We start from the raw sequence: 14,705 nt of genomic DNA, 5'->3' as shown, positions 1-14,705 counted from the left end.
AAAAGTAGCAGCGAAATCTCCGGTAACCTATATATTTTATGGTTGCATCGGATTCTTCGAAATCTAATGTACAAAAAGCGATGTTTTTTTTATCACTTCATCTAATCGAAAAACGCGAAAATATGTGATTGAAACCGTGATAGAGCCTTATTCTTTTTCTGGCCGTCTGTATGAAGTAATGCAAACGTTTTCTAGAGTAAATAGTCGGTAAGGAGCCACAGAAAAAATCGACTGCAAAGCTGATCATATAATTTTGATATAAAATCCGAAATCGAAAACTTTATCTAATACGTGCCCTGACGAGACGACTACCTTAAACACAGAATAGATGGTCCTAGAAACAGTTTTTATTGACAGAGATAAAAGATACGTTTTTTTTTATCGGTTTTAATATCCACCGAAAAGGAAGGGACGAAGACGCGCTAAGATTCTACGTAACGTGGTTCGATTATTCGCGAAATAATACTGAAAGATGTTACACATGGATCAATCGGTATGCGTACATTCGACCGAGAGGAGTCGTAATTATGCAATCATACGTGAGAGAGTAAATTAACAAAGTCCAAGAGTCCAAGTACACGCACGCATGCACACACGCACACAGTTGCTCGCGGAACGGAAGCGGAGATGCAATCGCATAGATGCGTTGTAATTCGGAAAATAGACACGAACGTTGGTCGACGAGGAACAGCGAATATACGAATGTTCGCTAACGTATTACAATAGCATTACAAACATTTTTTTTTGTTCTCGCGTGCGAGGGGGAGCGACCGGGTCGGTCCCCGTAGGATCCTCGCAGCGAAGACGTGGTCGGCGTGCGCTTTCTCGAAACCGCTACGAAAGGAAATTCGGTCCAGGCGTATTTAATATTCCTTGGGTCAGGTAGAAACGGGGACGTATCGCGAATAATACGCTATACCATTCCTATCGCCAATCCCTGCCGACAAAGTGTCGTCGCATTACGATCTACTTGTCACACCGCCGCTTCGGTCGCGAAGGGAAAATTCTGGTTCAACGCGTTCAACGCGCGTGTATCCGAGTGCTGTCGTCAAAACTGGCTCGTGAATGATGCACGACGGTGTGAGATTCGGATGAAGTAACGGAGATACAGTCTTAAAACCGTGGTCTTAACTGACCGACGCTCTGATCACCTACATTTTTTTTTTTTTTTTTTTTTTTTCCGGAGAGAAGAGAACGCTTCGGCCCGGGGATAAAATTACGTGGAAACCGTGGAACAATCAGGAATACATATGTACAATATCTTATAACGACAACAAAACCGTGCCCAAATTTTCTCGGCGTCGGTCACTCAATTTCTACATACTAATTTTACAGACTCGACAACAGGGACAAATAGTCGATTACTACGGAAGCATAAAAGAAAGGCGCTGAGAGTATAGGAGCTAGGCTAGGTATCTCCATTTCGAACGAAGAAATTAAAGGAGTAAACGATCGCGAGAGTCAACGTGATATATTATTGTACGGAGCTTTTTCTTAATTATTGGCGTCTCGAGCCAGTCTGAAAATAATCGTACTCGGCGACTCAGCGCGGGAAGATATACAGCTGTTCTCCATTCATTCGTCTCGATCAATTCGCGCGCGTTGATCTCTTTAATGATCGAGCGAGATATAAAAAACCGTTACATGTACAAGGTGCGGGAGATGTGTGATGTGATGAGGTGAGGTGAGGTGTGGTGGTGATCGGTCATCAACGCAACAACCAGAGGGCCATCTGTAATAAATTACACCAAGGCATATTTTATTGTTTTTTTTTCTTCTTTTAAATACGAGTTTAGTCGTGTCACTAGTGTTCGCTAATTATTACGTTAAATGGATGTGATGTTGGCTGCTGGTTGTTATTATAACTGTAATTAATTAGTACTTATTAAAATCAAAATGGCGCAGCAAGTAGATACACGGGCAAACACGGGTGTTCCTCACTTTTCCTCGTCTCCGTATTAATTTAGCGGTAATAACGCTCGTACTTGGTGTATCTAAACTGCGATCTAAGGATTTCGTTCCTGCTTCGAAAAGAAAGTGCTTCACTGTTTGCGGTTTACGTACTACTACCGAGTCGCGGCCCTTTGCTTCCGATTAATTTCGACATTAACTTTTTTCTTTTTCTTTCCTTCGTCTTCATTAGAAAGATGTAGATATATTTCGGTTATTGATAATCAATTATGTATAATTAATAATAATAATATTAATAATCGGTAATAATCATATTAATAATTCCTTGTAATAAATGTAATGCTTGGTACACAGAGATAACAAACGACTCCACTTATTGCCGCGAACAAAAAGGATACTTACAAAACGTGACACATGCACAATACTAGACAAAAACTCGAACAACACAAGAATGACCAGATTAATTTTCTCGTGTTTTTTTCTTTTTTCTCTTTTTTTTTTGCTTTCTGCACCGACAACCATACAGTAGCGTAGTATGATTTCTTGATTATATCTGCGGGCCCAATATTATATTTTATAAATTATACCGATATTTAATTATCTAAAAAAAAATTCTAAAACGTCTTGCTTGAAACGTCTGTCGTATACCACTCGTTGACCTACACCTATTTTATTCCTTTCCAGACATGATTGTAAAGTCCGTTTTTTTTTCCAACCACGCGTGAGGGTTTGAGACAAACTAACAAGATGTTTGCAATTCTGGATGATGATAACTCAATTAGTAAAACTGAAACACCTCCTGTGGTTCAGCGATATAGATAGTAAAACTCTATTCCAAATCATAGATAGTCTGAATAATGCTCTCGAAGCTCTTGCGATTAATTCTTCTCATCCTCGTCGTCTTCCTCCTCTTCCTCTGATGCCTCAGCAAGCCAAGTTAACCAGGAGTTTACCTATAAACGACATAAATATTGCTCGCATGAAATTTCAAATAATTCAATTTCAATTTTCGATTAAGCGTTATTTGTTATTTATCCTTGATTCTCAAATTTGAGAAAAATTGACGCAACAATTATCAATTTTCAAAATATGCTATGGTTGTAACACAGAACTAGCTTGATATAAACCCGGAATTAAAAGATTCATGTAAATAAAATCATTTGTATGCAATTGTAGCAAAAAAAGTCCTTGAATAAAAATGCCATAATGATTGCACATTTACCTGGAACAATGCCTTGCCCTTGCCCGGATAAGCATCAGTAACGGTGTCTCTCCACTTGTGGTATGCTTCCTCTTCGATGACTTCAAGGTTATAGAGTGCTACGAACCATCGTAGCAGCAGCCCTTTTGGAAAATTGTGCGAGAAGCAGAACACTTGAAGCGCATGAAGAGCCGTAACTTGTGAGTCGATGGTAGTCAGGAATGTGCGAATGAAGCGTGCATATTTCTGCAGTAACGCACTTTCCTTCTCTTGCAGCTGTTTGTCTGGATTTACGGTCGGATCAATACCGGGCGCCAATGTTGTCTCCTATTTTATATATTATATAAAAAAAAAGACGTTTAAATTTTACAAACTAAAGGAGATTCTAATTTTATTAGTAGTTTTGTCATTTAAAATGTGATAATATTATGGGAAATAAGATAAATATATTCGATAAGTTTCACTAACCCCGGTGATGTACTTGAAAAGTACATTCATCATAGCATTAATAAAAGCGGGATCAGAATGATGTTGGGGATCCAGCTTCTCCTTGATCCATTTGTAAAGAGCGTTAGGCGCCGGATCAGCTTCTAATTGACGCCACATATCACCCTGGATTCTGAGAAGAGGATAGAGGAAAGTCAATTCCCGATCTTCCAAGATCTCGCCCAAACGTTCTTTTGTCTTCTCCGCTTCTGGCAGTTGACTAATAAGATCCACCTTGCTCTCGTTAAAGATCTGCGTGAGTCTCGCCTTGCCCTGGGTCTTGTGGAGTTGCTGTAGGGTCAGTAGGAACAGTGGATGATGACGACCGTTTTCTGTTTCCGAGGCGAGATCCGTCAATTGGATTAAATTGTCCACTATGGCCTTAGCTGTCAGGAAGGCAACGTGGGACGCTACCAAAGGCACGGTGCTCTCCTTCTCCGAAATACTGGCCACTAATTCCTTCCATCCTTCGCTTACTTGCTGCAGGGTGAGCAAGTTCTCTTTTTTCAATTCAGCCACGAGTTTGACAGCGAGTTCGCGTTCAGAGTCTCCACGATCTAATGTGTTCGCATACACTGTGCAGATCGCGTGACGCAAAAATCGTTCGGGTATCTTAAGATCTTTGAAAGCCGCCAAAGCGTCCTGCACATTTGTGTGGGACGCGAGGTCATCCATTAAGGCATTCACTTTCTTCAACACTTCCTCTCGTGTTGGTCCTTTGTCCTTTCTGTCCCTAGCCTTCTCCCGTTTGTCCACAGGACCTTGTTTGATCACGATAGCAGGTGGTGTTTCTTTGTGCAGTAAAGGCGAGCTGCTGGGCTTCAGAGCGGTAGTACGTAAGAGAGGCATGTCTGAGCCCCGTCCTGGGAACAAATCTGTTAGTTTTTTTACGATTAGTTATCATTATTAATCAATCTTTTAGAGCAGTACGTTCGCCATTATCAAAGATAATGCGAATGAATATTTACCATTGTTGAGAGGTAGGTTCAAGTTGATGTTAGTTTGTTTGAACATCATCGAATTAGCCGAGGGTCTTAAAGATACTTCTTCCGGATGTCCTCCGATCAGCATCTTGTTCTTGTTGAATCGAAGTTGTTCTTTATTGCTACCTGTGTGACAGACAAAATAACAAATATCCGTAAGACGTGTTATTTGGCACTAGTTAATAGGGAATATTCACGTCATCGATACTCACTGTTGTTAAAGTTTTGCGGCAAATTATGTTGAGGTTGGTTGCGTTTTCCTTCGTAATTGTTCTGATGACGACTCTGGTTTTGATAGTAGCCCCCTCCTGGCTGATTACGTTGATTATGGCGATAACCAACGCCAGGAGTTCCTGCGAATCCATTCGGACTGAATGGTGGTGGTGGCATACCGAATGAGGAGGGAGTCAATGGTATACTTCCCATCATTTCCACGTCTAATCCGCCTCGTCCCATTTTTCGTAAAAACTCCGCACCGAGGCGATCCTCTCGTCCTCTATGGAAACCGTTTCCCCGCGATGGCTCCTCGTTGTCGTTGCGGATCTGATTAATCGGCATCGGGCCTTCGGTGCTCGTGGCCTTGCGCGGTTTCCAATCATCACGGCGTAACTCAATCACATCACGCAGCATGAATTTGATGCGTAGAGGAAGATCCCTACTCTCTGCCAGAGAGTTCATACGTTTAAAGTATTGATCCATGAGTCCGCGGCCCTTATCCGAGTCAAGGATACGACCGCAGGTACGCATAATCTGGCAGAGACATTCGATATCCTCCGCCGCGTCCCCCCGGGATCCCCCTCGCCTTTTCTTCTCCAGCAACTGCTGGATGCAACGATGTAAAATCGGCTCCGACACGATGCCCAGCTTGCCGAGCTCCCCAATGAACTTGATGTTACCAAGCATCTTGCGCTTGGCCACCTGTCGGCGCTCTTCTTCTTCGGGACCGAGCTCATCTTGATTCTCGAATGCCCCGGTTGCTTTTGAACGATTTTCGAACTCGTCTTCGCACTTGTTAAGTAAAAGAACTCTGAATGTGCTCTGGCCTTTTTGACTTTCATCGATCGGTTTACGGGGTTCAAAGTTTGCGGCTTCGTCAGACAGCTGTTTGCACAGCCGTGCGTACATAGAACTGTACTTGGGTTCATCAAGTGCTTTTTCGAAGATCTGAAAAATTAATTGACATTTTATTATGTGAATCGTTACATACGGTCAACAGCGTCCTTTGTTAAGCAACATTTGTTTTTTACGTACCAAGAAAATAACACCCTTGAGAATCACATGGGAATTAAGCTCAACGTTGAGCAGGTCGTTGCTCAGCTTTCCGAATTTTTCCGGTGTGAGCTTGTTAAGAATACCCCGCACCTTTCTAAAGATGAGATCATTTCGGCTTTCTGGGGTGAGTGCATCGCGTCTAACAGTTGAAGGAGGGATCCAGCGTAGCTCAGTGGATAGGGAGCGAATATCGTCCCTGGAAGGCATCGAATTTTTCTAATGTCAGTGTCACAAGTAGCAACGCAACGATTTGTGCGGACGTAATAAGTAATCGCTTTCTCGCGTTTGTATTGTTTTTTTTTTTATTTTTGCGTTACTGCCAAGGTAACCTTATGGACCCTGACCTTCCTCCCGAGACACGAGAAGCACCCCCCGGTCCTGTGGGGTTGTCCGTTGTTGCGCGTGTTTTGGCCCCCTTAGTGATAAATCACAGCACACAGATCTTCCTTGAGGAAGCTGCAAAAATTACGTCACACGTTAAACCAAATATTCCATACGTCTATCTCAAGTATTACTTATTTGTAACTTATCTCAAGTACACATATTATATTTCACGCCTGGCAATTTAATTCGCGTGTCTCGAAAATTTCAACATTTGAATCAGTCAGCTTGAAATGTACAATTTTAAACGTAATCCGAAAGCGTACGCAACCCTCTCGTCCGCGCGAAGTCCTCTTCTCCTCTTTTCCCTCGCTAAGAGAGATAAGCGCGATCGCAAACGCGGTCTATCGCTTCGGCCAACGGCGACGTGCCGTTGCAATGAACTCGTTCAATAATATTCGAGGACATTCCTTTCATCGCTACCGTGACCTATATGTACCGTTTACAATCGTAATTGCGCATGCGAGCGCAATTTTAGAGAAGCTTCTACTCGCGCGTTCGATAAATGGCGCACGCGAGTCGTCCTACGGTTAACGCACTCGGACCAAGTGGTTCAAGGATAGAATCATCAGACGCGGGACGTTAACGTTTCGCGAATCAAACGACCAGTTGTTGCGCAACATCCTTTCAAGTCAGATTGTAAAAAAATAAAAGAAAAATGATTTTCAAACTGTAGATTAGATCGAGCTTCAGATTAGACCGACAACTTCTCCTTGGAATCGAGACTTTTGCCAAGGAAAAAAAGCATCTCTCGCTCATCCGCGGTCGAGAGGAATGCGTCGGTGGTTTCGGGACACCCTGTAGCCTTCGGAAGGCCTTCCACGCGGACGAGGCAAGGACCTTCTTTCCCCGGGGAAGAAGACGGCTTTGATCTTGCTCGCCTGCCTGCCTGCCTGCCTGTCTGCTTGCCTGCTTGCCCGCCCAGAGAACAAAACGATCGAAACCCATAGGGCGAGGGGGAACGTCGAAGAGGAGCGTATGTGGGGCGCGGCTCATGGTCAGACGGTCAATGAACCCTCTTCTCCTAACCCCCTCCCGTTTCACCTCGACCGATCATCTCGCGGACCCCGCCGTCGTTCGGCCGAGGTCGGACGACTTCGTCGGGCTGCTCGACGGAGGTCATGCCCGTCCGGACGCCTCTACCGGGTGTCCCGAAAGCGCTCGATTAGAACGATCGACAAAAAGTGGCTGGCTTACGCGAGTTGAGCGATACGAGCACAACGGTACCTTGTAATTAACAAAGAAAAACCTATTTTTTTGGGAGAAGGACACGAGGGGCAAATAAATCGCAGTTGCAAACTGATATTACTTAGAACAATTCACGTCCTCGCGAGAATCGCGCGCTAATAATTCAGTCAATAATTCTTGTCCGACTTATAGGTTTTCGTCGAATCACGAGATCGTCGGGCGTAAATTGACGCAGACTTTGACACTGTGTGACTTTGAGAAACAGCGCTCGCTGTTCGTACCTAACGAGAGAGAAATCGACGGCCGCGTTTAGCGATAAAACGTATAACGAGAACGCATCAAGGCTGGCTTTTACGAAAATAGCATTCTCTAAACATTTGGTTTCGACTTGACGGCCGTACGTACAGCCTGGTTAAATGCGCAATGAAAATATCCGGTCTCTCACGGACGCATCCGAGCAGCGCGAGCTTGAATACCGCGAAAGAGAGCGAGAGAGAGAGAGAGAGAGAGGAAGAATTCCACGCGAGAGCTGCAGATGGGATCGCCGTGCAATCCGCGAGGTCAGAATTACAGAAGCACACACGTGTCGGAATTCGCAAGATAATTAAATAAAAGGCGCGCGTGTACGGCGAGAAGATGCAGCCTTCGTCCCTCGTACAGCTAACTCCTTCTTCGTCTCTTAATCGGCGAATACCGATTCCGGAGCGCATATTTACGACCCGGATTGGCGTTACCCGTTATTTAGCTAGTCCAAAACAAAGATATCCCCGAGATACACCCAGCCGCCGCGTTAACTTCGTTTCTTTAGGCAACCGCTATTGTCGACCGCGGTAACGATTCCGCGATTGTCAATGGCCGAGAAGATCGCGCCGTTGAAACGCAGAAACCGCATTAACATCGCAATAAATGATAAAACCGCGATAACGAATGATAAAAAATGCTGGACAAACAGTGACAATTAATAATTTCAACGAGGGACGTAATGACTGTAAAACGAGCAACGATTCTAGCAGCGAAGAGACGAAAGATTTAAGACCACGGCCTCCGAAACAAATGATTCTTTTTACGGACGTCAAAACGGTGTTCTTTCGCGTTGTAAATATCGACAAAAATGCTCAATTTTTTAGTCGCGTTAATATACGCGTGAACGTGTTGCGCTTTAGAATAAAGACACTCTATCGTCGCCATATTTCCAACGCCAATGAATAATCGTTCGGTAATTTCCGCGAATGCGGACTTTCCTGTTTCGACGTTCGCGCGCCGGGCTTCGGCGAATTAATTTGCTCTCTGTCAAGTAAAATAACATCGCCGAATGAAATGACGGAATTAATCGGATGAAACTAAATTCGCAAATTATTAATATACCACCGGCGAATACGAAAGCCCGATTTTATATCCTCGAAATACGACGTATAAAAGGGACATGAAGGGGATGGATATAATCTATTGGCTTCGGTATTACTCGACGTTAATAAATAACGGACGATATGATAATAAATTTAATGTAATATTTGTTGATCCGTAATAATACGACAAAAATCACGCAACTGGGAGGACAAATAAATAAGCGGATAAATTAATTCTAAAGTTGCCCCGTGGACAGCCGTTTGGTTCACGAATGATTTGCAAATTAAATGAACGTAACGCTCGACGGAAGATCGACGTTCGTCGTCGTGCGTATTTGCCTTTTTTTTTCAATCGTTTTTTTCGTTTGACAAACTTCGGGAATTGAAGAGTAGTCGACCTCTCGCGAAAGAAAAAAAAAAAAAAAAAAAAAAAACGACGGAAATATACCGCGGGTTTGTTTTGCGCGATCGGCCGCGCGCCGCGCCGTCGAGCGACCGACGAGGCGACACGCCGACGTGGTCTCCTTGAGAGAAATCGTCATGCACAAGGTGGATGACGACGGCGCACAAAGAGATAGCGACGGAGTGACGCAAGGCAAGCGGGCAAAACGCGAGCGAGCGAACGAGCGAGCAAAACTTCCACATCCCCTCTCACCCCGCCGAGCGGACCATTACTTTCCGTTTCCTCGCGACACGTCACTGATGCGCCGTGAGTGCCGTGCGACGACTGTTCTCTACACAGACCTGCCAACTATAAAGACTCGAAAGGCTAGAAAAGGCGAATCGAATGGCAATATAAATGGCCTATCCATTTTAAGAAAGCGTAATGGGGAACGGGGAATAATAAAAAGAATAGCGGAGGCGAGCGGACTTGTCGCCGCTCCTGACGAAATCACCGCCGGAAGCAGGTCGAGCAGGTGCAATTAGAAATCCTCAGAATCCTTTGAAAAATCCTTGGTAAAAATCAAGTGAAGAAACTAAAGGCGAGAACGTCGTATGTGCGAAGAAAGAGAGAGAGAGAGAGAGAAGCGAATTAGAGTTCGGTGATTAGACTTCGAATTCTGGTTTCTTTACAGGAAACGAGCAGCGAGTCGCTCGCTCATATTTTTCCAGGAAGGAATAATGAAAAGAGACGGGCGAGTGACTCACGTAACTCGTCGATGAAAGTAATTTCGAAACTAATAAATAAATAAGCAGCGAGTGTTATTCATCCAAGCATTTTGATAGAAGAGATAAGCGAGGGAAATTACGTGCGTTGTCTCCGAAACTAACGCGAGGATAAAGCTAACGGCACAATTGTTCTTGTAACTTTTTCAATAAGAGATAATGGAAGAGAGAGGAGGGAGTAATTTTACATGTTTCTTAACTGAATAACGAATAACGAATTTGGTTATTACAGCTACAAAGGAGAAAACATTTTACGGATTTCCTCAAGAACGCAGAATCTTGGCTCAAATGTTTAGTCTAGAAACGTTTAAAAGAATATTAAATAGAAACAGAAGAATAGAAGCAGATGACTGTTTCTGCGCAACCTCGCGTCTTTCTAAGGAAAAGCGTACACAAATTTTAGTACGTGATAATTAACGTTCCTGTCGTTGGAGCGCATGCAAAGTTGACCGAGTGGCCGGTCGAGTAGACGGAGAATAAAAAGCGTGATAACGTTGATAAGCGTCTTTATCTTGCGCCTCGCGTGTACACATTGAGTCATCCAAATATACATATGTAACGTCGATAACGTTGTTGCAAGAGCGTCCCTATACATCTGACAGGAGTCGCAAGGCATTCGTTTCAGCTGTTCCCGATCGAATGGAAAAAAAAATCCACGTCCGAGGATTATCAGAAGGATCTGAAGTCCGATGTAGAATAACAAGCACGCTTGCGCTTCATCGTGCGACAACGACGTGTTCATCGATTCATGGACAATCAATAAGAATATTCTTTACACCTCTAAGGCCGGTATTCATAGTCAGATTTTATTTCAAGACCGTCTTAAGCAATATCTTAAGATGCTAATACGGCTCTGTGATTAACGACGTCTTGAGATTGTACGTAAGACGGTCTTAAATATAAGAACCGACTATGAATATCCGCCTAAAACATCCAACGTTTCTCCTAGGACAAAAAGATTGTAAGTTGGTATAATTGTAAAGGTCTGCTTCGCGACACGACGACATCGTCGCGTCGAAAATAGATTTATTAAACGCATCGGACGAGAAGAGGCAACGTAAAGAAAATCCTAGAGCGAAGAGGTAAGTAATTTCGTTCATCGAGGCGGTCGACGAGAGTCGATTTTTTTCACGAGGACCAATACGGGGGGAGGGGGGAGTAAGAAAAATTCGAGTCGCAAAACGTCAGCGTTCATTGATGCGCGTAACGCGAGCGTAGACTAGATATACGGCCTCGCGGAACGAGCGGCTGAAGGAAAATCTATTCGGAGCGTCTATTCATAGTCCGATAAGCGTTTTCAAGTCTGCCGTGCAACAAAAGAGGGCCGACACGGCCGCCGCGGCCGTTCAAAGGCGGATATGCGGCGACCTAGCCGATGCCCCGCGACGCGACGGCACACGAGATCGCGCGCGAGAGGCACAGAGATTTAATGGAACGGAACGGGTTTTTCAACCAGGTGTTTCGTGCCGGCATTCCTCGGATTCTCCCGCGAACACTCGGAGAGCATCCGGCTCCCTCGCGGACGCTTCGCTTCTCTCGGCGAAGTTACGAATTCTAAATTATCGTCGCAAAAGGAGGGACTGTCTCGGTCTGACCGTTGCGTTGATAGATGGTATGTACGTTCGAACCCGATCGTCCGGATTGTCTTGACCGTTGACGAAACCATCGATTCCTTCCGAATCAAAGCGAAGGGGACGAGAGAGGCCGTCTTCTCGCGAGGAAAACCGTCTCGAGACTTTTCACGCGCGGCGCAAAGTTACCGCGAATCGGAGCTGTCAAGCCACCACCGACGCACGAGGGAGGGACGATATATTAATAGATCTCGATTAGATCTTATACGAGCAACTCGATTAGATCCACGAAGCGAAGCGCGCGCGTCGAACTTAAAAATAGCCCAGGCGCGCCTCGCCACGTGACGAGCAACGATGAAAAAGCGTTGCTGATGGAAGACACGAACGATTTCCCGTTCTTAACTTCCCCCCCCCCATCCTCTGCCTATACGCCACCGCGCAATCGTGCGCGATAAGTATCTTTTTACGTACACCTCGCGTACAGGGTATATTCGAGGGCGCATGACCGGGGAAAGCTAATAAAATCGCCTGTCGGTCGAAGCCTCCCGTGGAAACGTCAGAAGCGTGACGAGCGTCACACGGCCTGCCCTCGTGCCACGACAAAGTCGGTCGGGCGTGCATGTGGCACTCCGCGCGACTCGACTCGATCAGAGTCGGCATTGATCGACGAGGAGGTAACACACGCGTGCCCCAGGCCCCTTGGAGTGGTCCGTCCGCTCGACGCGGACGAAGGAGTGCCCGTTGCATTTCCGAGAAGGCGCAACTTCCGGAGGGAGAGAGACGGAGACGGAGACAGAGAGAGAACGACGCGATCCGCTCTCCTTCTCTCTCCCTCCCTTGGAAACGACGCGTAAAGCTTGATTCGCACTATACGGCACGGACCGTCACGTTCCGACAACGACACGTACGTTTACGTACGTTAGACAAGGATGTAGACAATAGGTATCCTTGTCTAACGTATGTGTCGTTGTCGGAACGTGACGGTCCGTGCCGTATAGTGTGAATCAAGCTTAATGGCGAGGACTCGCTCGCTCGCTCGCTCGCCATATTCCGAGCCTTAACCCCTTCCGCGTATACCCCTGGGGACGAGGATCGAGAGGGAGGGGGGGAAACGTGGTTATTAAATTATTAAATCCGATTACTCCCTTTTCTCCGGCCACGTAGAAAGCGATGCCATTTTGTTAATGGCAGAGTTTCCAGAATTTCTATATATATTAAATCCTATGCGCGCACACACACGCGTATAAAAAGATTCTAGAAACTATCGCGTCGCGATTAATGGAACGGAAATTGGAATACCGACAATGCGGGAAGCAAACGATGCGGAGACGGCACATTATCGAGGCACGTGCTCCAATATTTTGGGTCGGCACGCGTCCTTTCAAAAATATCTTTCTTTCGAATTTTCCCCGAGTTGGGATTAAATCGCCACTACCTGAAGATTTTTTCCGTCGATTTAAAAAACACACCACTTGTCGAAAAACGAGTTTCCACGTTTCGTTCAGCTTTCTAGGAGATTGTCGGTATTCCGGGGTTAACGATACGGACGTGCGATGCCCCGGAGGGAAGGAGGAGAGGGGGAGGGAGGGAGGGCTGTCGAGAAGTCCGCTGGTCGGTCTGGAGCGAGTTTATCTACACCGAGAAATCCCGGGAAACCCGCGATAACGGATCTCGATAGCACGTACGCGCGAATATCTCGGCGCACGCCGCGCGCCGTGGAATATTCGCGACGGACGGATCCGCCCAACGGGAACGTCGCGCGACGAGGCCGACGGAGGAGGCGCGAGCGTCGTCTCCCCGAGGAGAGAAGCGTGGCGTCGAAGGCACGTACTAATTCCGGAATTCGTCGAGGCCGGAGAGGGCACGCGCGACGAGAAGGGCGGCGGAGAAGGCCCGGTGCGCGCTCCCTGCCTCGAGAGAGTCGAGCGTCCCCGTCGCTCGAACGACAAAGAGAAACGCCCCGATCCTACGTCTCCGCGTCGGCCTCCTCGTGGCTCCCGTCGACGTCGGGCGACGGCAAAACTCCGCACCAGAAACCGCTTCGTCTTTTCAGCTTCTCACTCCGCGACGGCCGAGACCCCCCCCCCCGCACACCGAAAAAGTGTCAAACGTGGGAGTTGCGTGGGCGACGGCGAGTCGCGGGTACCTCTTTTTCTCCTCGTTTCTAGGAAAAGAGGATCCTCGCGGCGGAACGGAAACGTATACGGGCGGGCGACCGAAGAGAGAGAAAGAGAGCCCTTCTCTCCGCTGGCCGACATGACGCGCCGACCTACGGCGGCCGCCACGGGGTCTCGCGGCCCCCCCCCCCGATCGAGACGACTCGGCTCTCGGGGACTCGAGAAGATTCCTCGCGGCCGCCGCGGCACCGCGAAACGTGGCCGCGCGGCCGTCCGCGACGCGGAATCGCGCGCGCCCGCGCTCGCCCGTTCGTCCCGCACGCGTTTCGCCGCGTCCACGCCGCTCCGCGTCCGCAAATTCGCCGCGCAAAGCCAAGAGAGATCACAATAGCGTTTACTTACGGCCCGACCGTTGTTGTTTCTGAGGCTCTCACGGCTCTCCGCTTTCGCAATCTGTCGGTCGCGCTCGGCAACTTCCGCGAGACGATGACCGGTCAAGCCAGCGTTCGGCACGCGACTGCGTTCGCGACGGGCGACGCGCGATCGTCGCGCCGGCCGATCGGATAAATCCTCGCGTTGTTATTCCGCGCGGACTCCACGCACTCGCGCCTCGCGCCGACGAAAACCCCACGAACGTCCTCGCCTCGCGGATCCGCCCTTGATCTCGGCGGTGATGATACCAATGGACGGTGCGCTAGACGCCACTACGCGAGTCGTCGCGAACGGAACGCCCGTCGGTTTTCCTCGCGAGACGAAAATCGTCCGAGAAGAGCCGCGCGCGGACCGTCCGGTCCACCGTGGCCACGTGTCGAAACGATCCTCGATCGAGGATCGAGATTTCGTTCGCGATTCGACTCGCGAAGGATCGACGACGACCGGAAGTCGGCCGTCTCCACCTCGACTTGAGCCCGGCGGTGCGCGTAATTTTCACCGACGGAAATCGACGCCGGACTCCGAGACGAGAGTCGACCGGGGAACGACGATTGCGAGAGAAATTTCAAGACCCCCCCCCGGTCGACGGGCCGATCGCGCGCCTCGCTCCCCGTCAATCCGTCTCGGGAACTGCGCGACGGGAGAGGGGA

The 14,705-nt window shown here is 47.5% G+C and overlaps 1 protein-coding gene across 3 annotated transcripts; it reads right to left on the bottom strand.

Moving 5' to 3' along the window:
- Positions 1-327: 327 nt before the first annotated feature.
- Positions 328-14,240, bottom strand: Nat1 (N-acetyltransferase 1). 3 transcript variants are annotated; one of them, XM_077400090.1, is made up of 8 exons: positions 14,026-14,235; positions 6,198-6,309; positions 5,833-6,049; positions 4,794-5,745; positions 4,567-4,707; positions 3,581-4,473; positions 3,134-3,439; positions 328-2,864 (listed from the first exon to the last, which is right to left on the bottom strand). In XM_077400090.1, exons 4-8 carry the CDS (start codon positions 5,704-5,706, stop codon positions 2,790-2,792), a joined length of 2,328 nt encoding a protein of 775 aa, XP_077256216.1. In that variant the 5' UTR covers positions 5,707-5,745; positions 5,833-6,049; positions 6,198-6,309; positions 14,026-14,235; the 3' UTR covers positions 328-2,789. The 3 variants fall into 3 exon arrangements, with proteins under 3 accessions (XP_077256216.1, XP_077256215.1, XP_077256214.1); XM_077400089.1 differs by having other exon boundaries at positions 3,581-4,461; positions 5,833-6,309; positions 14,026-14,240; XM_077400088.1 differs by having other exon boundaries at positions 5,833-6,309; positions 14,026-14,237.
- Between the last annotated feature and the right edge of the window lie 465 nt (positions 14,241-14,705).

The sequence above is a fragment of the Temnothorax americanus genome, unplaced genomic scaffold, assembly GCF_048541705.1.
Source record: "Temnothorax americanus isolate GAGA-0224 unplaced genomic scaffold, ASM4854170v1 Scaffold13, whole genome shotgun sequence".
Taxonomy (NCBI): domain Eukaryota; kingdom Metazoa; phylum Arthropoda; class Insecta; order Hymenoptera; family Formicidae; genus Temnothorax; species Temnothorax americanus.
Note: the sequence above shows the minus strand (reverse complement) of the source record. Positions and strands in the feature narration are given on the sequence as shown.